This window comes from Palaemon carinicauda, chromosome 19 (assembly GCF_036898095.1).
Source record: "Palaemon carinicauda isolate YSFRI2023 chromosome 19, ASM3689809v2, whole genome shotgun sequence".
Lineage (NCBI taxonomy): Eukaryota > Metazoa > Arthropoda > Malacostraca > Decapoda > Palaemonidae > Palaemon > Palaemon carinicauda.
The window spans coordinates 128,303,116-128,328,946 of NC_090743.1; the positions used below are offsets into that span (position 1 = coordinate 128,303,116).

General features: G+C 42.4%; 1 protein-coding gene across 6 annotated transcripts in view; it reads left to right on the plus strand.

Annotated features, from left to right (window-relative positions):
* The window catches only part of CysRS-m (cysteine--tRNA ligase-like protein, mitochondrial), a 114,874-nt gene that overhangs the window by 83,526 nt on the left and 5,517 nt on the right, over nt 1–25,831 (plus strand). For all 6 annotated transcript variants that reach the window (XM_068393963.1, XM_068393959.1, XM_068393964.1 and 3 more), the window contains 4 exons: nt 7,237–7,362; nt 13,253–13,351; nt 17,582–17,704; nt 18,419–18,529. In XM_068393963.1, coding sequence (XP_068250064.1) covers nt 7,237–7,362; nt 13,253–13,351; nt 17,582–17,704; nt 18,419–18,529 — 459 coding nt within the window. The remainder of the gene's footprint in view (nt 1–7,236; nt 7,363–13,252; nt 13,352–17,581; nt 17,705–18,418; nt 18,530–25,831) is intronic.

Below are 25,831 nucleotides of genomic sequence, written 5' to 3' on the forward strand. Positions count from 1 at the left end.
TAGCGAGACACTTCCGTCCGTACCTAGGCTTTCGCTTAGGGGACAAAAGTTACTCCTTCAAGGTGATGCCTTTCGGGCTCAACATTGCCCCAAGGATCTTCACAAAGCTAGCAGAAGTCGCTGTTCAGGAACTCAGGAATCAAGGGATTCAAGTAGTAGCCTATCTGGACGACTGGCTCATTTGGTCAGACACCTCCCAAAATTGCCTAAAAGCCACTCACAAAGTCATCCATTATCTTCAATCTCTAGGCTTCCAGATCAACTTCAAGAAGTCCCGTCTTCTTCCAAAATCGAAGTTCCAATGGCTCGGCCTGCAATGGGATCTTATATCTCATACTCTGTGTCTTCCCAGACCCAAGAGGTTAGAGATTGCAAGGAACACCAAACGCTTTCTCAAAGACAAAGTAAGTTCCAGACGACTCCAAGAGAAGATTCTGGGGTCCCTTCAGTTTGCCTCAGTGACGGATCTTCTTCTGAAGGCAAAATTGAAAGATATCAATCGTGTCTGGCGTTCGAGGGCGAACCGGAAGCTCCGGGACAGGAAAGTCCGCCTTCCTCCCATTCTACGGGAAAGACTTCTTCCTTGGACAAGAGCAAACAGTCTGTCAAAGTCAGTTCCCCTTCGATTTCCGCCTCCGGAATTAATCATTCACACAGACGCATCCTTATCAGGTTGGGGCGGCTATTCTCAGCTCAAGAAAGTTCAAGGTCTTTGGACTCCCTTGTTCCGCCATTTTCACATCAATGTGCTAGAGGCCATGGCAGTTCTTCTAACCCTGAAACGTCTCGCTCTTCCCAAGAAACAACACCTTCGTCTGGTCCTCGACAGCGAAGTGGTGGTCCGCTGCCTCAACAGAGGCGGGTCAAAGTCAGGGCCTCTGAACCATGTTCTAGTAGCCATATTCTCCCTAGCAGCCTCGAACCGTTGGCATCTTTCAGCTGTCCACCTGGCGGGAGTCCGGAATGTAGTGGCAGACGCCCTGTCCCGGACCTCCCCTCTAGAATCGGAATGGTCACTCGATCTAAAGTCATTTCGGTGGATTCTCTCTCAGGTTCCCGGTCTCCAAGTGGACCTCTTCGCCACGGAATCCAACCACAAATTGAGAGTATATGTGGCTCCCAATCTAGACCCTCAGGCTTACGCCACAGACGCCATGTCACAGAATTGGGACAACTGGGAAAAGATTTATCTCTTTCCCCCGGTGAATCTTTTGCTGAAAGTTCTAGACAAACTGAGATCCTTCAAGGGACAAGTAGCCTTGGTCGCACCCAACTGGCCCAAGAGCAACTGGTATCCTCTCCTGCGGGAGTTGAGATTATACCCTCACCCGATACCCAATCCGGTTCTGTCTCAGATAGTACAAACACGCGTTGTGTACGCTTTCTCAAACATTCAGAGCGCCCTAACTTTATGGACTTTATGAAGTTTGCGGCTATGCATGGTGCCAATATTGATCCTCAAAACACCTTGTTCCTAGAATCGGATAAACGGGATTCCACCATCCGTCAGTATGACTCTGCAGTTAAAAAGTTGGCAAAATTTTTAATAGACTCAGACGTGAACTGTATGAACTTGAACCTTACAGTCACTTTCTTTAGAACTTTATTAGAATCAGGTCTGGCAGCCAATACTATCACCACTATTAAATCGGCTCTGAAAAAGATCTTCCTAGTGGGTTTTAACATAGACTTAACCGACTCTTTGTTAGCTTCAATTCCGAAAGCTTGTGCCAGACTGAAACCGGTTACTCGTCCTACCCCGGTGACCTGGTTCCTTAATGACGTACTCAAATTGGCTTCTGATACCATTAACAGTTCTTGTGATTACATGCCCCTTCTCAGGAAAACACTTTTCCTAGTGAGCTTGGCTTCCGGGGCAAGAATTTCTGAATTGGCAGCCTTGTCGAGAGACCCGGGTCATATTGACTTTCTGCCTTCAGGAGAGGTCCTTCTTTCTCCTAACAAATTCTTTTTGGCTAAGAATGAAGACCCTCAAAACAGATGGACCTCCTGGAAAATTGTTCCCCTCACGCAAGATCCGTCGCTGTGCCCTGTCACTACTCTTAGGTCTTATCTATCCCGGACCTCCTCTAACTCCTCGGGGCCTCTATTCGTTAGAGAACAAGACGGTACCATTACTATTAAAGGGATCAGGCAACAAATTTTGTATTTTATTAAACAAGCTAACCCTGACTCTTTTCCTCTTGCACATGATATCAGGGCGGTTGCCACCTCGGTGAACTTCTTTCACCACATGAATTTTACAGACCTTTCCAGGTATACAGGGTGGAAATCACCGTCAGTGTTCAAGAAACACTACCTTAAACATTTGGAAGCCCTAAAATTTTCTACAGTAGCCGCAGGGAGCGTAGTTACTCACGAGTAACTCACAGGTTAATGCCTTGACTCTTTATCTCTCCCTCTTACCTGCCTCATTTATACCCTATTGTATTCGTTGGTCTCGCACCTGAATACTCTTATTATATTTGTAAATTTTATGCTCCTGAGTATCTGTATATATTATCACTCACGGCATTATTATACCTACCTTATTGGATTTATGTTCATATTTAAGATACCCTTATAATTGTTTTTTGGTACTCATCTCTGATTAAAGCATCCTGTATTTCTCTTACGCTTATGTTTTTTCCTTTATTTTGCAAGTTTGGTGACATTTTTCTCTTGTATAGATTCACTGGGCGGCACAGGTTCGAGCCCAGAAAAGGGATTTTGACGTAGGAAAAATCTATTTCTGGGCGAAGGACCTGTGCCGCCCAGTGAACCCTCCCAGCTCCTCTCCCTTGGAGTCCCCAAACTTTGGGTGCTAAGGAGTTGGGTTCTGAGCGGATGCATTGTAGTAGTACCGAGTGAGGTTGAACGGCTCTCCTCTATTGGGGTTCTCTGTCGTGGATTAATCTAAATAGTGCGGGACCTCTGGAATATACGCCCAATTTTATACCGACACCAATAGGTGAGCGAGCTAGTTAACCTAGCACTCCTTTACATTTTTTCTCTGGTATATTTAGCAGTAAATTACCTAAGAATAAGTGCTAAATGGAGCTTATTCACTGGGCGGCACAGGTCCTTCGCCCAGAAATAGATTTTTCCTACGTCAAAATCCCTTTATTCTCTTCATATGACTGACCCAGTCCCTGACCCCACCTCAGGTCAGCTGCCCTCTTTGCCTCACGTACCTTGCGCTTTACTTCCACCTTTTTCTCTCTATATTTTTCATACTTCTCTATACTATTACTCTGCAGCCATTCTTCAAAAGCCCTCTTTTTCTCTTCCACTTTTACCTTCACTCCTTCATTCCACCATTCACTGCCCTTCCTCATGCTGCCCCCAACAACCTTCTTGCCACATACATCACTTGCAATCCCAACAAAATTTTCTTTTGCTAACTTCCACTCCTCCTCTAAATTACCAGTTTCTCTTACTCTCACCTCGTCATATGCCATTTTCAACCTTTCCTGATATTTACTTTTTACCCCCGGTTTTATTAGCTCTTCAACCCTCACTAGCTCCCTTTTACATCCACCTAACAGCAAATGAAATGATAGCCAGTAAACATAAAATATAACTATATTTAATATTTAGAATAGTTATTTATAGTATTATATAAGATATACCAAATACTCAGCACACCAAAACTAATTTGACCAATACTCCCGAATGTTCCTGACGGAAGAGAGGATTCCAGGACAAACATTACGCAGCATGACTCATGGATGCCACCGAAGTAGTATCTAGAGCTCTTGTCCCAGAACACAATGATATATCATTCGTAAATTGTTTTATTTTTACATCAACACATGAATGCATTAACTGTTTTTTTTTTTTTTTTACATATATGAAAAAATAAACCCTTTTCACAAGTTTTATCATACAATATACTGTACATAAATTTAGTGTACATATAACAATTTGTCAGAAATGTAATGGAAAATATGAAATGGAAGATGAAAGAAAGAAAAACATGCAGTATAGTACTGCAATTTGTCAGAAGAGTTTCTGGAAAGTTGATTGAAAACCTATTTGTTCCAGCAGATACAAAATTTTGTTTTTTAATAGAAGTAGGATTTCAGCGACGCTGAAAACTCATCAGTTAAGATTTCATTAATAGATGTCGGTAGTTAGAGGTTGGTGCCAAGGAACCCCCCCCCCTTCCTCCCCGCCTACTTATGGTGTATCCACTTTGACTTCGGATGCAGAGGTTTACAGATGTACTCACAGTGTGATTAAACGAGGCTAATAACTTTTCATTCTTTGTTTCAGTGTGATTGGTTGATTTTGACAGTGGAAAAACCATATGTGGGTATGCTGTCCTTCCCTGGCAGAAAGTGTGGAGTGATTATGAGCAGGAGTTCAATGGATCCCCATTCATTTTTTTTAAACCCTGTTTTATAGGGTCATAGCTGTGAGGAGTCGTCACCTTGCGAAAATTGTAAATTGTGAACTTCATCTCAGTGGATTGAATACAGCATGAGGAAGGGTAAGAATGCTAAGGGTGATATACTTCTCTGATGATTTCCTGGAAGTTGAAGAGTTTTGTTAAATCTCTCTCCTTCCTCTTGAACTCAGGGTTCCAAACCCCCTCCTTCACGCTTCTCCAGATGGGTGACAGAGACGGACTAGGACCGTAAATTATCCTTAGCATAAGCTCCGAGGTGGTTGGTCCCATCCGCTTCCCCTAGAGAGGCAGGTAGTCCCACCTGGTTCGGAGTCCACCTGGCATTGTGGCCTTTCTCTGGTTTGGGGGATATCCTGTCAGCGGAGAGGCTTATGATATCTTTAGCTACCACTAAATCTTAAGGTTCCTCATTTCCCAACCCTTCTGTATCCCTGGTAGAGGAGAAGACCGACGTGAACCCTTGACGTCTGCCAGAGACCTTGGAAGGTGCAGTTTATGGCAGACCCCCCTCCTGTAGTTATCTTGCCAGCAGATCAAGGAGCATTCTTCACTGGAAAGAGTAGGAAGTGCCTTCAGTCTCGTCTTCTATAAAGGGGAATAATTCACACCTCACTGTGGCTAAGAGGAGCAGCAACCCACAGCACTCTTCAAGGGATCTGCCTCCCCAATGAAGTTTCCTTCACCCTTCTCCAAATATTGCAGCTTAGCTAATAATAATAATAGACTGCCTCGGTCCAGGACAATGGGCTTGGTACGAGCATGCATTACTGGCATGTATTCTCTCCTTCAGGAAGCTTGGATAAGGCTGTTATGCGTTTACAGTTTGACTTGCATGCGTCAAAGCAATTGCTCTCGCCATTGGAAGCTTATGCTGCTATTATTGCATGCTCACTGAGACGTGTGTGCTCCTCATTGAGTGCACAATTGTCAGATGTGGGGATCTTACCCTTTTATATCCCCTAAGGGGTCAGGCTCAAGCACTCAAAAGCCATTGTTATGTTGTGCTTAAGCGCATCCTGTTTACAATCATATAGTGCTCATACTCACTCTTGTATGCACTCGCCTAAATGCACTCATGCACACTCTCTTCTAATGCCTCATCATCTCACAGACTATATAACAAAGACTATACAGTTGGCTTCACCAGCTTGGGACCTTCACGATCCTATATATTCGTGTAAGCTGACATGAATTTGCCTGTCATATCAGGGGACTGCAGGGCTACTTGAGGAGGACTTGACAGTTAACATGCAAGTGTTGGCCTCATCATTAGCCCCAGCAGGAACAAGATGGAAGTCTCCCAACACTGTAACTTCTGGCTAGGTGAAGCTGCTTGTTTGCAGATGCAACTTTGGTCAGTGCATACCCCTGCCATCTCAGTGAAGAACTCATAAGCCTATTATTATCATTACTTGCTGCTACAATCCTAGTTGGAAAAACAGGATGCTATAAGCCAGGGGGCTCCAACGAGGAAAATAGCCCAGTGAAGAAAGGAAACAAGGAAAATAAAAATATTTTAAGGACAGGAACCACATTAATATAAATATTTCCTATATAAACTATCAAAACTAAAACAAAACAAGAGGAAGAGAAATAAGATAGAATAGTGTGCATGATTGTACCCTCAAGCAAGAGAACCCTAATCCAAGAGTGTGGAAGACCATGGTACAGAGGTTATGGCACTACCCAAGACTAGAAAACAATGGTTTGATTTTGGAATGTCCTCCTAACAGGTGGTGGGTTTCCGTGTTACCTGTTGGTGTAACTGGAGCTGAAGTTGGGTCTGGAGGTATCGGACAACTTGTTCCCCTCTCAAGGGGATGTACCAGCCACAACAGTTACTTGCTGATTGGACATCTGATGTTAGTAGTTCCACGATAGAGCACTTTTCTTGCAGACTTCGTCTGCCAAGAAGCAGCTCCTCCGTACTCCTGACAAGAATGAAGATGGGTAGGTGTCTTACTAAACGTATATCTTGTTTTGGCTGGTGTGACACTGCTGATGCCATCTCTCTGCTAGGGAGGTAGATTTTCCATGACCTAGTACGAGCTGAGGCCTTAGTAGCTTCTATATTAGCTGTTAGGAGGTAGTTAGAGTCACCCTCACATGTGGGACTGGGGGATGACATGTCCAGAGAAAAAAGAACCTTGAGTTTTGTTCTAGGTGAATTCATCCCATCATTGAGTAATTCTTCCTATTTTAGATCCAAAGTTTGTTTACATGTAGAAACAATTTGTATTTCTATAAGGTATACAGACCTGAATCCTTTGAACTGAATTGTCCACCTCGATCACTCCTCTCAGTCGAAGGCCTGAGGACAACAGTTGCTATTTTGTGACTTTGGTGGACAGGATGCCCCCTCGCTCCACCTTTCATTAAACAGCTGCCTTGTTAATGCATCAGTGGCCGTTCCAGCGCAGAAGACAATTCCCTATTTCAAAGTACTTTGGTTTGTATAGCTAGGAAAGATACAAATGACTCAAAATTTTTTCAAAATAATCTTTGTCCTTAAAACTGAATAAAGAGATTGTATACTAAAGTAATGGCAGTTTTGTTAAAAATAAGAAAAGAAAAATAAACCTTAGTTTGCAAGCAACTTAGCTGTAATAAAAAGAAATTAACTCGATAAGAATAGCTGTGATTAGGGATGAACTTTTTTATTCATCTGAATTCAAATCTAAAAAACTTCCGATTTTTGGCACTTGAAGATGAGAGAGAATACATATTGTATTTGAACGGTAGGTTTGTACAGTATTTATGTGAAATGTTTTGTGCTAATGAAAATGCAATACTTGATTCTACCCTTTTTCTATTCCTTCCAGAAATTAGCCCAAACACGAGTTAAAGTGAAGAACCATCTTGCCGATGATATGGACACTTCGAAGGCTCTCTCATCAGTCATGGAGTTGATAATTCAAGCAACGAAAGAACTGCACACAAAGCCTACGGTGAGTTTTATTGTGATTACTGTATCTTATTGAAATATGATTACAGTATTTATTTAAAGGATAACAACCATGTTGGGATTCTTTGAGCAGGTGAAGGGAAGCTCATTGAAAGCTGCTACTAGGTCCTAAGGACTGATTTCTGTTTCAATTGATTGTGAGAATAGATACTTACAATAGGTAAAACTCTTCCGCTCTTGTACTTTTTAAGGTTTAGTTTTTAATTGATAAGATCATCTTAGATTCATGTATAGAGATATATTATGTATTTGACTTTAGTTTTATGTTGTAGACTAATTTATGTATAAAGATACACTCGTACTTTAATGCATTTAATTGTTGTAGACAAGTACAGGTAGTCGCCGACTTACGTCATATGTGACTTATGACAGTTCGACTTTACGACGGTTTCATTGTGATGACATCACAAGTATGTCTGAAATAGTACACTAATAGGAAAAATTTTCCTTGGAAATAATCTATTTTCTTGTATAAAACAGAGCTGTTTTATCTTGGTAAGTTAGTAGTTTCTTTTATTGTTAATATACAGTATCCATTTTCAGTAAAAAATACGTAATGAGAAGTTTTAATATCTGTCGAGTTCATATGATTATTGTCTGGTGGCGTCACATTTCCAGAGGAAAGCGAGCTGAGAAGAGAGAGGTTTCCTTCAATGAGGATAACGATTAGTATTAATATTCCCATTATCGAAATATCAAGTAATGATACAAAGGATTTTGTATGATTGCTATGAGTACTACTTAGCGTAAATTTAACTCTATGCTAGTTATATTTCATTTCAGATAATAGATCGATATTTATCTAAAGAAAGTGCACTAACGGAACAAACATTTTCTTAGAAATAATATATTTTCTTTTACATTATAGAAATGAAATACTTTTGCTTGATAAACTAGTATTTTCTTTAATTTCTTGCAAGAAAAAGGAGAGGGTTTTACATAATGTGCAAGTCATTCTTTATCGAGTTCACATCACATGTCCTGTGACGTCATATGTATGGCAGAATGTGCGCTGCCGAACCAAATGATTTCCTTTTTGTTGTATTACTGAGCAATCTTATTATTCCCATTATCGAATCATCGAGTAATGATACAAAGAATTTCTAATAGTATCGCAAGAGTTTTGAGATATGAAGATGTAACAGTGAATTATGAGATATGAAGATTTAAAGATATGAGAGAGAGAGAGAGAGAGAGAGAGAGAGAGAGAGAGAGAGAGAGAGAGAGAGAGAGAGAGATATCAGCTGATGTCTACCGAAAGTAATTGTTGATTATTGAAATGTTCAAGAAATTGAAAAATGTAATACAAACTTGCTTAAATAAATCACAATATTGACTAATGAAATATGAAGGCTTAATAATGAATAATGAAATATGAAGGCTTAATAATGAATAATGAAATATGAAGGCTTAATAATGAATAGAAAATTAAGTACTCTACGAATCTTTTGAAATAAACTACCCATACGAGCCCACGCACACACTTGCACAGAGTGAGAACATATTTGCATTATAACTAATAATAATAGCTATAAACGAATTGTATGAAAACTGTGATATCCTGTAACATTTTGGTGCTGATGTAATATTCATTGTGAGGATATTTCGAATAAATTAAGAAATTATTTAAAAGATACGCCACTTGTAGGGGAACAAATTAGAGAGTTACGGGGTTCTTTGACTGGCCAGACACTACTACATTGGATCCTTCTCTCTGGTTACGGTTCTTTCCCTTTGCCTACACATACAACGAATAGTCTGGCCTATTCTTTAAACATTCACCCCTGTCCTCATAGTCCTTACAACACTGAGATTACCAAACAATTCTATTTCACCCAAGGGGTTAACTACTGCACTGTAATTGTTCAGTAGGTACAGTACTTTCCCCTAGGTAAGGGTAGAAGAGACTCTTTAGCTATGGTAAGAAGCTCTTCTAGGAGAAACACAATCCAAAATTAAACTATTGTTCTCTAGTCTTGGGTAGTGCCATAGCCTCTTCCACTATCTTGGGTTAGAGTTCTCTTGCTTGAGGGTACACTCAGGCACACTATGCTATCTAATTTCTCTTCCTCATGTTTTGTTAAAGTATTTATAGTCTATATAGGAGATATTTATTTTAATGTTACTGTTCTTAAAATATCTTGTTTTACCTTGTTTCCTTTCCTCACTGGGCTATTTTCCCTGTTAGGGCTCCGTGGCTTATAGCATCCTGCTTTTCCAACTAGGTATAACTCTAGCCCAGTGAGGAAAGGAAAATACTAAAAATAAAATATTTTAAGAACATTAACTTTAGAATAAATATTTCCTATGTAAACTATAAAAACTTTAACTAAACAAGAGGAAGAGAAATAAGATAGAATAGTGTGGGCGAGTGTACCCTCAAACAATAGAACTATAACTCAGGACATTGGAAGACCATGGTACAGAGGCTATGGCACTACCCAAGACTAGAGAACAATGGTTTGATTTTGGAGTGTCCTTCTCCTTGAAGAGCTGCTTACCATAGTTAGAGAGTCTCTACTACACTTACCAAGAGGAAAGTAGCCACTGAACAATTACAGTGCAGTAGTTACCCCCTTGGGCAAAGAAGAATTGTTTGGTAATCTCAGCGTTGTCAGGTGTATGAGAATCTATAAAGAATAGGCCAGACTATTCGTTGTATTTGTAGGCAAAGGGAAATCGAACCGTAACCAGAGAGAAGGATCCAATGTAATACTGTCTGGGCAGTCAAAGGACCCCATAACTCTTTAGCAGAGTTGATTCATAATAGAATTCTTCAACTTTTATTTGCTAAAGTGGATCAAGTTGGTTGCCATTGCAGAAGGTTGTCAACTTCCAAATGTTTTGATATATAGTCTCGAATCTAACTGAAATCATATAACTCAGATATTGTATCAAAAGTTCATAATGAAATACAGTCAAACCTCTCGATATGAATCTGCTTACGAAATTTTCACTCTGCGAAACGAGATGCGAAAACATTTACAACTCGTATTACGAAAAATGTTTCAGACAACGAAAGGAGGTACGGTGTGAGATCCCGACTGTGTCCGAGACTGATTTTAAAATTCGCGCGCCGCAAGCCTGTAAACTCGCTACCATCCTCCCGTGCTCACATTGGTTATCTCCCTACTCGGATGCTAGTTACCACCATGAGATCCTGCTCTCCTATTGGTCAGCATCTACTGTACTGTATCCCATCATGCATCTACGCATTGGCGTACCTGTCTTTTCATTTCTCCCGCAGTATCGTACCCATTGACTTAGTGTTTGTGATTTCGCTTTTGTAACAATTGTACAGTGGTGTTATCGTGTGTGATATTACGTTACATCATTAGCCATGGGTCCCAAGAAAGTCGCTGTTGTCAAGGGAAAGAAGAGGATGATGCTTTCCATGGAGATGAAGATAAAAATAATCAAGAAATACGAGGCTGACATGCGGTTAAGTGTGCTCGCAAAGGGATATGACCAAAATCCGTCTACGATAGGAACGATCCTGAAGTAGAAGGAAGCTATCAAAGCAGCAACACCTTCTAAGGATGTGACTGTTTTCTCGAGCAAGAGGAGCCACGTCCACGATGAAATTTAGAGACTGCTGCTTGTCTGGATAAAGGACAAAGAAATGGCTGGAGACACTATCACCGAAGCGATAATCTGCCAGAAAGCCAGCGCCATTTTCGATGATCTCGTGCATGCTCAGGCCGGAGCCAAAGGAGGAGAAGGAACATTGAAGCAGGAACCCCCAGAGTTCAAGGCTTCTCCTGGGTGGTTTGAAAAATTTAAGACACTCAGGCATTCATTCGGTGGTGCGTCATGGGAAGGCTGCAAGCTCGGTCACGAAAGCAGCCGAAGCCTTCGGTAAGACGGTTGACCAGTTGACTGTCCAGGAAGGCTATAGTCCCCAGCAAGTCTTCTATTGCGACGAGATTGGGCTTTTTTGGAAAAAAATGCCTCGTTGATCGTAGATCTTGTCAGAAGAAAAGAGGCTACCTGGGCATAAGCCTATGGACAGGCTTAACCCTACACTGTGCAAATGCCAGTGGGGATTGCAAGGTGAAACTCCTGCTGGTGTATCACTCCGATACTCCTCGAGCTTTCAAGACCCACAAAGTCACTATGGAAAATCTAAACGTGTTGTGGAAGGCTAATGGAAAAGCCTGGGTAACAAGAGAATTGTTCATCGAGTGGTTAAATATTTGTTTTGGCTTGATTGTGAAAAAGTATTTGGAAGAGAAACGCCTCCCTGTGAAATGACTGCTGGTGCTGGACAATGCCCCTGCTCACCCTCCTGCCCTCGAGGAAGATATTGTAGCAGAATATTCCTTCATAAAGGTTCTCTATCTTCCACCGAACACCACCCCTCTCCTCCAGCCCAGTGACCAGCAAGTGATTTCAAATTTTAAGAAGTTTTATTGGAAATATCTCGTTGAGAGATGTTTTGAAATCATTGAGAGCACAAACCTCACTCTTCGTCAATTTTGGATGGAGGCATTTTGGTATTATCATATGCCTCAAAATCATCGATCAAGCTTGGCAGGAGGTTTCGAGGTGCACCTTGAACTCTGCTTGGAAGAAGCTGTGGCCTGATTTCGATGGCTTCCACGCAGACCAAACTGAAGCTGATTCTGAAAATATTGGCGATCGTGAACCTGTTGCTCAATCTGAAGTTGCTGAGATTGTTACACTCGGGAAATCCATAGGTTTAGAAGTTGATGAGGCCGACATTGATGAGGTTATAGAGGAGCACCAAGAGGAACTAACGACGGATGACCTAAAGGAGTTGGAGGCCATGCGAGTGAACGTCGTTCAGGAAGAATACAGGGTGGGAGGAGGATGACCCACTGACAACGGCAGAAATTAAGGAGGGTCTAGATGGCTACTTTAAAATTGTGGCTCTCGTAGAAAAAGAGACACCCAGAAAAAATTCTCACAGGTCGATGCGCTTGATTACTGTAATGAAGTTTGCCTGGGTCATTTCAGGAAAATTTTAAGAAGGTGGCAGAAACAAGCTTCTTTGGATGATTATTTTAAAAGAGTTCTTCGGTAGAAGCAGACCAAGCGCCAGCTAAAAACAAAAGAAAAGTGGCATTGATGAAGAAAACACATAGTGTAATTGAATGTAGAAAATACAAAATGTAAAAAAAAAAAAAAGTTTATTTTAAGTTTATCGTAAAGTTAAGTGTTAATATTTCCTGCCATTTGTAAATGTGATTCCCAAAATTAAGTGTTAATGTATTGTTGTTTTTACATCTTTATTGTAAAGTTAAGTTTTTACGTTATCAGCCACTTGTTAACGTTTTCCGTCGTTTTTCATCCTCCTCTCGGACATCGCCTCACTCCAAAGGTAAGGTTCCACATTTATGTTACTGTATTTTTACTGTTTGCTCTAATTAAACACTTCTTTTACAGGTTACCAATGGTTAATTTATTAAATGATCAAAATACAGTACTTTTCATACATTTAGTACTGTTTAGTGTTGTGTATCCTTTTTGTAATAATTTAATGTGGTGTTTTTATAGGGTTTGGAACGAATTAGGCTATTTATATGTAAAAGGTGACTCACAAGACGAAAAAATCACTTAACGAAAGCCATTACGGAACCAATTAATTTCGTGTTGTGAGGCATTGCTGTAATTTAATTTACCAATATTATATGATTTAAAGCAGTAAGCAAGATGTTTGCAATATGAAACGGGACTATTTGTTGACATCTGCAGATGAAAATTGTAGGCATGCGAGTTAGGTGAAACCTTCACTAGGCCAAAATTAAAAAAAATTGGACTTACAAACAGCTTCTTAGCACCTATTAAGTTTGTAAGTTGAGGACTTTTTATACACAGAGAAATGTTAAGAGAAGACCTCTTTCTTGCAGAGTGCAAGTTTATCGAGAAGTGCTGGAACAATGGTCGCCATCTGTAGTTATGTTCACTACCTGATGGAGGACGTGTTTGGTATGAGTTTCCCAAGCCTGGTAAGTTGATTAAGTTTCTTTTTGTAACTTTTAGTCTGAAGACTTTGAACGGAATTTTTTTTTACTGTTAAGAATATTTCACTGAGCATCCAAGATTTTTAGCATTATGTAAGGAATTCAGTCTTTCATTATATTGGTATAGATCAGGAACGGGGAACTGTCTATTCAAGTGGGGGCCACTATATCGGAGTGAGTGAGGTCTGCATGATAATACACATGTGTAAGAAATATTACTTTCCCAATATGTACCTAGTTTCTTTTCCAATTCTTCCTTGTTTTATTTGTCTTGGTGTGAAAATTTAGAGAAAAATGACCTCACTTTCATTATTTCCCAATGATAATAAGGATGATTACTGGTAAAAATATAATTTCAGTAACCTAGATAGGCTCAAGGACGGCACAACAACACATCAGGGCATGCATGTGCCCCCCGGTCCACAGGTTGCCCATGTCTGGTATAAATATTTCCCTTTTGTTCAGTATGAAGTGAATGTAATTTGAATTCTTTTAAATGTTGTGATGTCATTCTTCCCTTACTTGAATGTTGTATGCTAATGTATGCAGTCCTTGGAATGTTAGCATATTTTTTTTATTTTCATTAAGAAAGTTCAGTTTATTGTAGTTTGAAAAATGCAGATTGATTTATCTGTATTTGCCTGATATTTATACCATGCTCTTGACCTGAATCAGAAATGGAATACTATTGACAAGATTATTATGTCAAATGTTTGGCAATGCAAAAAAATATACTGTGAATTAGTGTATGCAACCCGTCAAAAATGATGGCTAAATATGCACACACTCGCATCCTCCTTCCACCAGGTTATGACTACTCCCTCTCATCCCTACTTTATAGGGAGAGCTGAGCATGACCAAATATGTATATATATATATAAATATATATATATATATATATATATATATATATATATATATATATATATAAATATATATATATATAAATATATATATATATATATATATATATATATATATATATATATATATATATATATATATATATATATATATATATATATATATATATATATATATATATATATATATATACAGTATATATATACTGTATATATATATATATATATATATATATATATATATATATATATATATATATATATATATATATATATACACTGTACCTCACTGCTGTGAGAGTATATATAGAGGCGGCTGGGTACCCCCAGCCACCCCCAACCTACCCGCTCAAGCGGTTAGGCTGGGTTGCCACCTCGCACTTTAAGTCTTATGGCTACCTTCCAGCTTTGCCGAAAGGTAATCCAGTAAACAACTCCAGGTTTGTATTAGTTAGGGAAAAATTCAAATTATCTCTGAATTTGTCATATTTCAGCTGCTTAGTACAATTGTTATAACCTGAGAGAACAAACAAGGAAGTCAGGCTGCAAATATGTAGAAAACCAAATCAACATAATCAGTAAATTACAAGTTTGAGTTTTAGTATTTCGTCCTCACTGCTGCTGATTTTGTAATTTTCTTGCTATCAGTTTTTACAGCTCTTACAACGTTTCCTTCTTTCAGTATTATGTGCGTTACTACCTTATGTCTCATCATTTCCCTTAAAGGCAACATTACATTGTCTGTCTGATCGGCCATTGATTGAATGAAAATTTGCCCTCGAATGCATTAATTTCTCCTTTCAGTTTTCATCATTTCTCCTTTTCCTCTGTCTACTTTGCTGTCCAACTCAGTGGTTTAAATTTTGTTCCAGTTTCACCTTTTGTTCAAGAACAAATCATCCATTTTTCCTACACATGTAAAAAGCTTTTGTTTTTTATCTGAATTGGAAAGGTCATCAAAATTGTTAACAAAGGTAGGTAATGACAAGTGTTGAACACAGGTGATTAATCCCGCCCATTCTCCTGTAAAAGGCTCTCTGCAGTGTTGTCTTCAGCTGTAACAAGTATGTTTAAAGCGCTGCGTCCTATCCATGCGTTTTAGTTTATATGTTTGGCATTGTCTTTGGGTTAGTGAAGCAGGATTACGAGTGTAGGTTGGACACTGCATTGGTTTATGATTAAAGCATTAATAGATCCCCACCATCTTCTCCTTAGTAGCATGATTGTTTGCAATTACTAAGTGATGATCGTAGGCTCCCGTTAAGGTGGCCGTATTGTTTGAGGAGCGGAAAGGCTGTCTTCCTTGGCGTTGTTCTTAAGCAGTGCCCATGACAGTGCTGAAGAGACTGTTTAGTATATTGCACTCCTCATCAAGTTTACCACTTGTTGAAACTTCAGGGCATATGACAAAGCAGATGAACGTCTTGGTGGTGTACCATGCCATAGAACTAGTGGGTATGACAAAGCAGATGAACGTCTTGGTGGTGTACCATGCCATAGAACTAGTGGGTAGGAGTAAGGAGACTAGCAGGCATGTATAGTTGCGATGGACTAATTGCGGGTCGGTGTGGTCTCTGCATTCTTGTGTGGCGGAGAGGCTTCTTGCACCTTTTGGAAATTACTGGGAATCGACCTATTCACTACACGAATAAGCAGAAAGCTCTTGGTGTTTTGTTCCCTTGTTCCAGACTCATAAGAATTGTTCAAGGATGCCTTTCAACATTCATGGGGTCTCCTGGATGTTTAAGGTATTCTGTTTTGAGATTTATGTGCCAGTTGATCAACCGAGTGTTGATCACGCCAGGCTTAGACAACCCTGGTTGATTCCATCTGGGCCATATGCCCAAGGAGACTATCCAGTGTTTAGTGGTAATCAAGAGGAGATGCTTTTGTGGCCTGTTGGAGCTCTGCCATGCTATCTGAAGGGGATTCGACATCCCAGGTCTGAGTGTCGTCATTTCTTCCTAAGCACCCGGTAGAACATGGTCTCTTTCCAACTTCGTGAGATAATTAAGAGAGCACACTTTGACCTTCGAGAGGGGGCAAGGTACCAGTTTGAACTTGAACTAGATTTCATGAAATCGAGTATTGATCCCAATTAGACTCCAAAGAACCTGCAGTCAGAGAGGTAATGACGGTGTTTGGAAGTACCAAACAATCTTTATAGCCTTCTTTTCAAGCGAGTATACCTACAAGTATCTCAACACTTTAGTTCTTAGTCTTGTGGTGGTGGCTCTAGTAATTCTGTAACCAGCCCTGCTCCCATACGGAACAGAAAGCCTCTTGTCTATGATAACGTGTCAAATATGGTTCAGGAGGAAAGGTATAATAACTGGCTCTTCTGCTGCTTGTTTCCTTCCCCTTACTTTGGGGCTGAAGCAGCCGTACCATTACCGCTGGATCTGAAGATGTTGGCAAGTTATGTTGCTGAGCATCATTCTAATTGAACTGGATCTATAAGGAGTTCTCCCCCAGGCTTCATGTGCCAGGTATTTCATTTTGGATTATGTCTCCCCTGAATAGATTACTTCATTGACCAACCAATTACATATACTGTAGTATCAAAGCACTAACTAAGTCCTATCAGCCTATTCATCCTTATGATGGACTGATAGCAGGCTTTGGGAGCCATCTCCATTGCTCCCATATGGAATCTGGGAGATGGGTATATCCAGGTAAGGAAATGAATGAACCAGTTTGGTTCTAGTGGGACTTGTTACCCACCAATAAATGAATTTTAAAGGATGAAAGTTTTGTATATGCATAGGAATAAATGAAAAAATGTTAAGAATGATATTTAAACTTTCCACGTCAACTACCCCGCTCAGTCCTGAGCCGGACGTCAAAACTGAAGAGTCTTCGACAGGAAAGTAAGTAGGGATACTTGCCTCTGCTCACCACCTGTCGTTAATTACCTCGCCATAATTTTAATGGCCGTTTCAGCTCTGCTGAAGGCATTCTTTTTTTAAGGATTCAGGTTTATATAGCTAAGAAAAATAAAAATTCTCTATCTATCTACCATGGCACTTCCCCCAATTTTGGGAGGTAGCTGACATATAAAAAAAGTGATTTATTTTTTAGAGATATCCAAGAAAATTACAAATTACTTTTGAAATTTTATATTTGGGGCATCACCCAGAATCTTGAGTGTCCAGTAGTAACTCAGTGTTGGTCTGGTTGAACTATAATTTATTAATAATGGGCTGATCGTGGAACTTTCGTAGCTTGGCAGAGGATATGGGAAAATTTTGTCTCAATCAAAATTAAAATAATTTCTTATTCAGTACTGAGATTTTCTATGTAGCAAATATAGCTTTTCCTCTTTAACTTGCTCCATATCCACATCTAACAGAAAGATGCCGCAAACATGTCGCTGGAATCGAGTGGACGGCTCGCGCACGTCATGAACTCTGTAGTCTCCTTTAGACATGAAGTTCGCTCCTACGCACTTCTCAAAGATCCTACGACTGCTCAGGTAATAATACGGGATAGATTACTTGCTTCCTACCATTGTAGATTTTTAACCATGCTTTAGTCATGTTGTTAATATTGTTCAAACATGTAAAGTTTTGGACAGAACTCTTTGGATTAGACGACATGGTATGAGATAAAACGCACTTTGAGTGTCATTAAAATTACAGTGCTACCTCTACAAAGGAGAATGCAATATAAAGCAGTTTAAAAGAATATGAGAAATGGATTATTCAGCTGGTCTACTTGAGGTCACTCGGAGATCGTTTTATCTGATACAATGACATCTAGTTTGAAGAGTTCTTTCCAGGATGTTTTTAATCTTAAATAATGATTTATTTTTTAACCCTAAATAAAGATTTCAAGACTAATTAATTTGAAAAAATTTAATACAGGATAGTTGTGTGGTGTATGAAGGTACAGGCAGTTTTTTTTTATTTATAATCTTGAATCAATTTGAAATTTAAATGATTGACAAGTGGAGTTTATTGCGAGTTTACTCTTGATAAGCATTAAAAGTCTTCTTAAAATGTTGAACATTATTGAACACTTCAAACCTAAAAGCTTACTAATATGAGAGTATGCCATACTTTAATCTTTTCCATGGTAGAAGCAATGACCTCTTTTTTTTTTTTTTTTTTTTACTAGCTATCTTATTGTATTCTCCATTGCCTTAAGATGTTTAAACTAAAAATATCTTAATTTTCTTTCCCAACAGCTTGAGCTACCGCCGGAAGACAAGAAGGTAAAGAGAAAAGAACGAGTACCTTTGCTGCAAGCCTGTGATAACCTGCGCGAAAATCTCCTAACGACTGGTCTAACCATAAAGGTACTACTGTATTCTGCTTATAACTACTGTATATTACTCTAATGTTGTTTTATCCATTCATGATCTGCCTTTTAACATGGCTGTATAGAGAGGGTGAAAAATGGTACTGTTATTGTTATTATTATTAGCTAAGCTAAAACCCTACTGTAGTTAGAAAAAGGAGGATTCTATAAGCTCAAGGGCTGCAACAGGCAAAAATATCCCGGTTAGGAAAGGAAATTAATAAACTATATATGAAAAGTAATGAATAAAGAATATAAGATATTTTAAGATCAATAACAACCTTAGAATGGATATCTCAGTTTTAGAAATCTTTAAAGTTTTTTTCCTTAGCATTTTCTAATTGATAGCACCGCAGATGGCTCTAGAGTTATTTTATATTTTGTAGATATAAGATACAGAAATAGAAGTAGTGAATAAGAATAAAGACTGCCGCCATGCTTATTTTCACCTCACAAGAAGGGTGGTTATAAAAGAACCTTTGGAGTGTTGCACCCATTTATCAAAGACACCCATCGTCTCTTGAACGTGGATTGAAGAATTTCTTCTTAGTAGGTAGTAGGTTGGCCAGGGCACCAGTCACCCGTTGAGATACTACCGCTAGAGAGTTATGGGGTCCTTTGATTGGCCAGACAGTACAACATAGGACCCTTCTCTCTGGTTGCAGTTCATTTTCCCTTTGCATACACATACACCAAATAGTCTGGCCTATTCTTTACATATTCTCCTCTGTCCTCATACACCTGACAATACTGAGATTACCAAACAATTCTTCTTCTCTCAAGGGGTTAACTACTGCACTATAATTGTTTAGTGGCCACTTTCCTCTTGGTAAGGTTAGAAGAGAGACTTTAGCTATGATAAGCAGTTCTTTTAGGAGGTCACTCCAAAATAAAACCATTGTTCTCTAGTCTTGGGTAGTGACATAGCCTCAGTACCATGGCCTTCCACTGTCTTGAGTTAGAGTTCTCTTGCTTAAGGGTACATTCAGGTACGCTATTCTACCTAATTTCTCTTCCTCTTGTTTTGTTAAAGTTTTTATAGCTTATACAGTATAGGAAATACTTATTTTAATGTTGTTAGTGTTCTTAAAATGTTTAATTTTTCCTTGTTTCCTTTCCTCACTGGGCTATTTTCCCTGTTTGAACCCCTGGTCTTATAGCATCCTGCTTTTCCAATTAGGGTTCTAGCTTAGCAAGTAGTAGTAATAATAATAATAATAATAATTGGAATATATCTTATTCTCAACTGAATATTAAGAAAAATTGCATCTTTGTAGAAAATTTTATTAATAGTAATGAGGAAGTTAGGTTTCAAAATAAAGATTCAAGTTTTGGAAGTAAGAATTGTAATAAACTTGCCTCATACATGTACTGTATATCAGTTTACCATTTTCTGAACAGTCATACGTTTATTTTATTTACTGATCCAAGTCAATACCATTAATACCATAGTCATACTGTCAATGTTTTAGATCTATTTAGAGAGGAAACATTTTGCATTCTTGTGTATTTTTTAATTCAGACCATTCACATCTATGTCAGGAGTCAAACCACTTTTTGTGGTTAGTGTTTCAAATAGCACTGAAGGAATTATTTGGATTGATTCACATTATCGGTCCGGTTGCGCTCCGCTCTCGCTCCAGCCACAGTCCGGTCAAATATTGTTACATGATTTTAAATGTAAGCATTCACACTGGCGCTTTGGTCCGCTCTCGATTTGGTCGTGATAGAAAAAAAAAAAATAAAAAATTTTAGGTAATTTTTATTTTTCCTAACATACTTACCGAGAACTACTTTCTATAGGAGTTACTGGTAATCTCCTCTCTATCGACCAGAGTTTTGCGTATGTTACCCCCCACCCCGCTTTCTAAGTAGACCTACCCCCGGCATTAAGGAATGTGCCCCGAGGGCAGGATCAAGGTAGGTCACTGCTTGGCTGGGTCAGCCTCATCATTAAGTTCTATTGAATTAGCACAATGCTAGCAAGGGAAGAGAGGCACTCGGGGAAGGAAGGGAGGGCCATTACCCGAAAGTAGTTCTCGGTAAGTATGTTAGGAAAAATAAAAATTACTTAAAATTTTTGTTTTGATTTGTTCCAACACCAATACTTACCTCGAAATACTTTCTATAGGAGACTTACACTTTAGGAGGCGGGAGTGCTATTCTGACCCCCTGACCCGGGCCGTGGAGGCCAAGAGGCCTATGGATAACGGGACCTACTAGAAAGCGGAAGCGAGGGTAACTACACAAAAATTCACGTTAGTGTCAAAGTACTCACCCTTTGAAAAACTTCTTTTGACATTCCTTCCAGGAGCGTAGTCGTGAAGAATGTGTTATCTTATGGGAACAGTCGGTATTCCCCGAAGAGGCAAGTAAGCAACTGGGTAGGAGGTAGGAAACCGCACTTGTGCCTACCGGTCGCTAGTCTTGAACGTGCCTGGGGTTTTTACCGTTACACCGCTTGGAGGGCGGAGATGACTGTTCCAATGGAGAACCCGTCCAAGGATTTTCTTGAGTAGTCCTTGAGGTAGTGGGCAGTAAAGGTTGACTGGTTCGACCAAGTACCTGCTCGCAGGATCTACCCCACTGCCATGTTTTTCTCAAAGGCTAAGGAGGTGCTCAGGCCCCTGATGTCATGAGGCCGGGGAGTGCCTGGCACTGCCATGCCATCTTCCTTGTAGGTTCTGGCGATAACTTGTCTCAACCAGAAGGAAATGGTGTTTTTGGAAACTTGTTTCTTATTAATACCTGTGGAAACGAAGAGGCTCTTGATGCCTGGTCGGAGATGCGCTGTCCTTTCCAGGTATTTCCTAATTGTTCGCACCGGGCATAATTTCAAGTCTTCTGCATTGCCTGTCTTAGGGATGGCAGGAATTGAGAAACCCTCAAACTTCGGGTCCCAGACTGCTGGGTTCTGAGTCTTGGCCACAAAAGAAGGCACGAACTTGAAGGATACTTCTTTCCACCCCTTTGAATGAGAAACGTCGTATGACAGACCATGGATCTCTCCCAGTCTCTCAGCGGACGCCAAGGCCAGCAAGAAGACGGCCTTGAGGGTGAGATCTTTGTCTACGATATCCTTCAAGGGTTCAAAGGGGGGACGACACAGCATCTTCAGGACCTTGGCTAAGTCCCACTGGGGCACCCTACTCGCCTGTGGGGGGCAAGACTGCTCGAAACTCTTGACAAGCATCGCTATGTGTCTCGAGGCCCCCAGGTCGATGCCCTTCAGGAGGAAGACTTGGCCTAAGGCGGCTCGAACTCCTTTTATGGCTGGAATTGACATTCCTACCTTGTCCCTAAGAAACACCAGAAAATCTGCTATGTCTGGGACAGAGGCCTTAAGAGGTCTAATGTGCCTCTCAGAGCACCACTTCGTGAAGGAGGCCCATTTTGCCTGGTATACCGTGGCTGACGACTTTCTCAGGTATAGAGACATTCTCTTAGCCGTGGAGGGAGAATATCCTTCCTCCTTCAGGAGCCGCTCGATAGTCTCCAGGCGTGAAGACGAAGGGAGAGTGGGTTGTCGTGGAGCCCGAGAAAGTGAGGCTGGTGCAGAAGATCTGACCTGGCGGGCAGAGGCCACGGCGGTTGACTCGCTAGGTCTTTTAGGTCCGCGAACCACTCTCTCTCCGGTTTTGGGCGGTCCTTACTCTGTTGAGCACTTGTCTTATCAACGTGAAAGGGGGAAAAGCGTACACATCCAGATCGTCCCACTTGTGCTGAAAGGCGTCTTCTAAGGCTGCTTTCGGGTCTGGTACAGGGGAGCAATAGACTGGGAGTTGGGCGTTGAGTTTTGTTGCAAAGAGGTCCATCACCGGGGAACCCCAGCGCTGAATGATGAGCCTGCCTACTTCCGGGAGAAGGGACCATTCTGTCCCTACTATCTGGCCCATTCTGCTGAGGCCGTTGGCCAGAACGTTTTTCTTCCCGGGAATGAACCTTGCTAACAACACCACGTGATTTTCTTCTGCCCAATTTAGAATCTCTATGGTGAGATCGCACAACTCTCTCGATTTCAAGCCTCCCTGTTTCTTTATGTATGCTACTACCGTGGCGTTGTCGCACATCAACGCCACGGTGTTTCCCTTTAGCAGACTTGCGAAGTGTAGGCACGCCTTCTGGACTGCCTTCAACTCCAGGACATTGATGTGGAGTTGCTTCTCCCCTTCCAACCAGGTACCTCGTGTCGTTTCGTCGAGGAGATGGGCTCCCCATCCCTGGTTGGAGGCGTCTGTGAACAGAAGTAACTCGGGAGGGCCGGTCCCGAAGGGCATCCCCTTGAGGGAGTTCGACTGGCAGTGCCACCATTCCAGGGAGGGTCTCGTGTTTGGAAGGACTGGAATTAGCACTTGTGAGTCCATCTGGCACCAGAGGTTCTTGAGATTCCATTGGATGGATCTGAGCCTTACCCTCCCCTGGGGAACTAGTTTCTCCAATGAGACCAGGTGGCCTATCAGCCTCTGCCAGTCTTTCGCTCTCCTGGGGTGTTCTGACAGGAACGGCTGAATGATGTGCCTGAGGTTCCTTATCCTGTCCTCCGAAGGGAAAACTTTTCCCCGAATGGTGTCTAATGTCATCCCCAAGTAGTTCATTCTGGTGGACGGGGATAGATTTGATTTCTTCGGGTTGATTACAATCCCCAGATCTCTGCAAAACTGGAGGAGACTTCTCCCTTGTTCCTCCAAGAGGACCTTTGAGGCGGAAAGGAGCAACCAGTCGTCCAGGTATCTGATAAGGCGGATGCCTCGTTTGTGAGCCCACACTGAGACAGTCGTGAAGACTCTCGTGAACACCTGGGGCGCTGTTGACAGACCGAAGCAAAGAGTCCTGAATTGCAGGATCTGGGAACCCCATTTCACCCGGAGGAACTTCCGACTCAAGGGGTGGATCGGAATTTGGAAGTATGCGTCCTTGAGGTCGACGGTCATCATAAAATCTTTCTCCCTCAAGGACAGCAGGACTGACTTCGGAGTGTCCATTTTGAAGTCCGTCTTCTTGACGAACTTGTTGAGAGCTGACAGATCTATAACCGGTCTCCACCCCCCCGTCGCTTTCTCCACCAGGAACAGGCGACTGTAGAAACCTGGCCCTGGGAGAAGAACTTCTTCCATGGCGCCCTTCTCTAACATGGAGGATACCTCTTGAAGGGTGGTCCTCTTTAACGGGTCTTTGGGAGCTAGCCATTCTGTCCGGTTGGCCGGAATAAGAGGGGGTGGTTCCGTTAGGAACGGAAGTCTGTAGCCCTCCTTTAGTATGGACACTGTCAAAGGCTCTGCCCCTTGAGCCTTCCATGCTTGCCAATGTTGTCTGAGGCATCCCCCAACCCGAGGCTTGGGCGGGATAGGGGGCCTCCCACTCTATCTTCTTCTAGAGGGGCGGCCTGATCTGCCTCTCCTAGAGGCGGAGTAACCCGACCTGAAGGAGCTTGAGGCCGCTGGAGCTCCCCTGCGGGAGGGCTGAGGCGTTGTGGACCAGGAGGAAGAGGGGGCCTCTCTCCTCGTAGTGCTGGAAGAGGCTTGGGGCGTCGCGGCGCTATCCGAGACGGACCTCTTGTAGGGCGGTCTCCTAGAAGTCGTCGGTCTGGGGACGTTAGCCTCCTTCTTTTTCGAGACCTTCTCCATTATGGCTTCTAGTTCCTTCAGAGGAAACAGAGACTCTCCCCACAGGGGTAGGCTGCGAATGGCTCGCGCCTCCCTGTCTGGTACCTTCCGAGACACCTTCGTTAGCACAGTGTCTCGCTTACGGAGAACCCAGTTAGCTGTTAGAGCGAGAGACTGATAAGTCAGAAACTTCAGGGTTTTACCCCCGGAGGTAATGAGGTCCCTCAGTAGGCCTTGCTGGTCAGGGTCCTCGGGGTCGAAGGAGGCTTGAACACCCACCAAAGTGGAAGCCCACCAATCCAGCCAAGAGGAGACGTTCACTAAGTCTCGCGACATTTCCTCCATCATGGAGGCTTCTGCTGGCGAGAAACAGACTGGGGCCGAAGAGGCTCTATCGTCTGAGACGCCTTGACTCAGGATGTCTACGGCCGACTCCACTTTACAGGGACCTGGGCGACGTCCCGCTGGCACATAGACTTTGCCTTGGGTTCTGAGGCCCTGGAGCAATTTTGAAGCACTCTCGGTTTTGGGGGCCTCGGCATTGCTGGCCACTACCTTGTCGATATACTCTTTCCCTAGAACTAGATCTCTGGCTAGAGGGAGTGCTAGGGACGTCTTAGGTTGGGAGGGAGTCTGCATGATCCTCAGAAGGCTTGACCTCCAGGAATCTCCATCCGTAGCCGCAGGTTCTGCTATTTTGTGGTGCCTTCTGATAAGGCTAACCACTCTCCTATAGGCGGAGTCCTCCGTAGGGGAACCCTCCCCTCCGTCAGCCGAGGTCTCGGCCTGGGGCGGGGGAGCCGGGTTACCGGGCACGCCGACTGGACGCCTAGCCCTTGGGGCCAGGGGCGCCGTCCTGCCGAGGTACTGGACCTCATCTGCGGGTATGTCCGCACCAGGGGCTCGGGATAATGCAGGCACCGCTGACTCAGCGGGGACTCTCGTACGCCTTAAGGCTCTGGGTGCCGAGGACGCGGTTCCCGTGGGCTGACCCGACAGCGGGAACCGTTCCTTCCGACCCGAAGGCCGCACCAGCTGGGCTGGTTCGGCCAGGCTGCCTGACAAGAAGCGCGTTTCCCCCCGCTGGGCGGGGTGAACCGGAGGCCTCGAGGACTTATGCTTTCTAGAGAGGTCTTTCCTGCGAGCCAGGTCGTGAGGGTCAAGGCTGTGCTTAGAGGACGGCAGCCTAGGAGATCGCTCACTGGACCGGCGGTCTGGGGAACAAAGCACCTTTGAGTCCCGCGAAGATACGTAGATCCAGGCGCCACCGGGAGATCCACTTCTCCTATACTTACGGCCTGGGGAGCGGGAGCGCTTTCTGCTATACCGAGAACGCGACCTCGAACGGGAACGCTCGCTCCTGGACCGCTCCCTCCGACGGCGGTGTTTCACCTTGACCTCTTCCTCTGACGAGGAATAGACGTCCGATGAGCCCGACGACACTGTGTTCACCGCGTGTCGGCTGGTAGCGGGGACTGCGGGGGACTTCTTCGGGCGTTGAATGCCAGAGGTCGAGGGCTGGAGGAAGTCATCGGGGACTTCCGTGGGGAGGGTTGGGAACGACTCAAAACGTTCCATGCCAGGGAGCCAGGGATCCAGGGTCACATCCATCCTTAGGGGTGACCTACCCGTCGTCTTCGGGAGCCTCCAACCGAAGGCATCGTTACCCGAAGGTCGAACTTTCCTCTGGTTGTCTC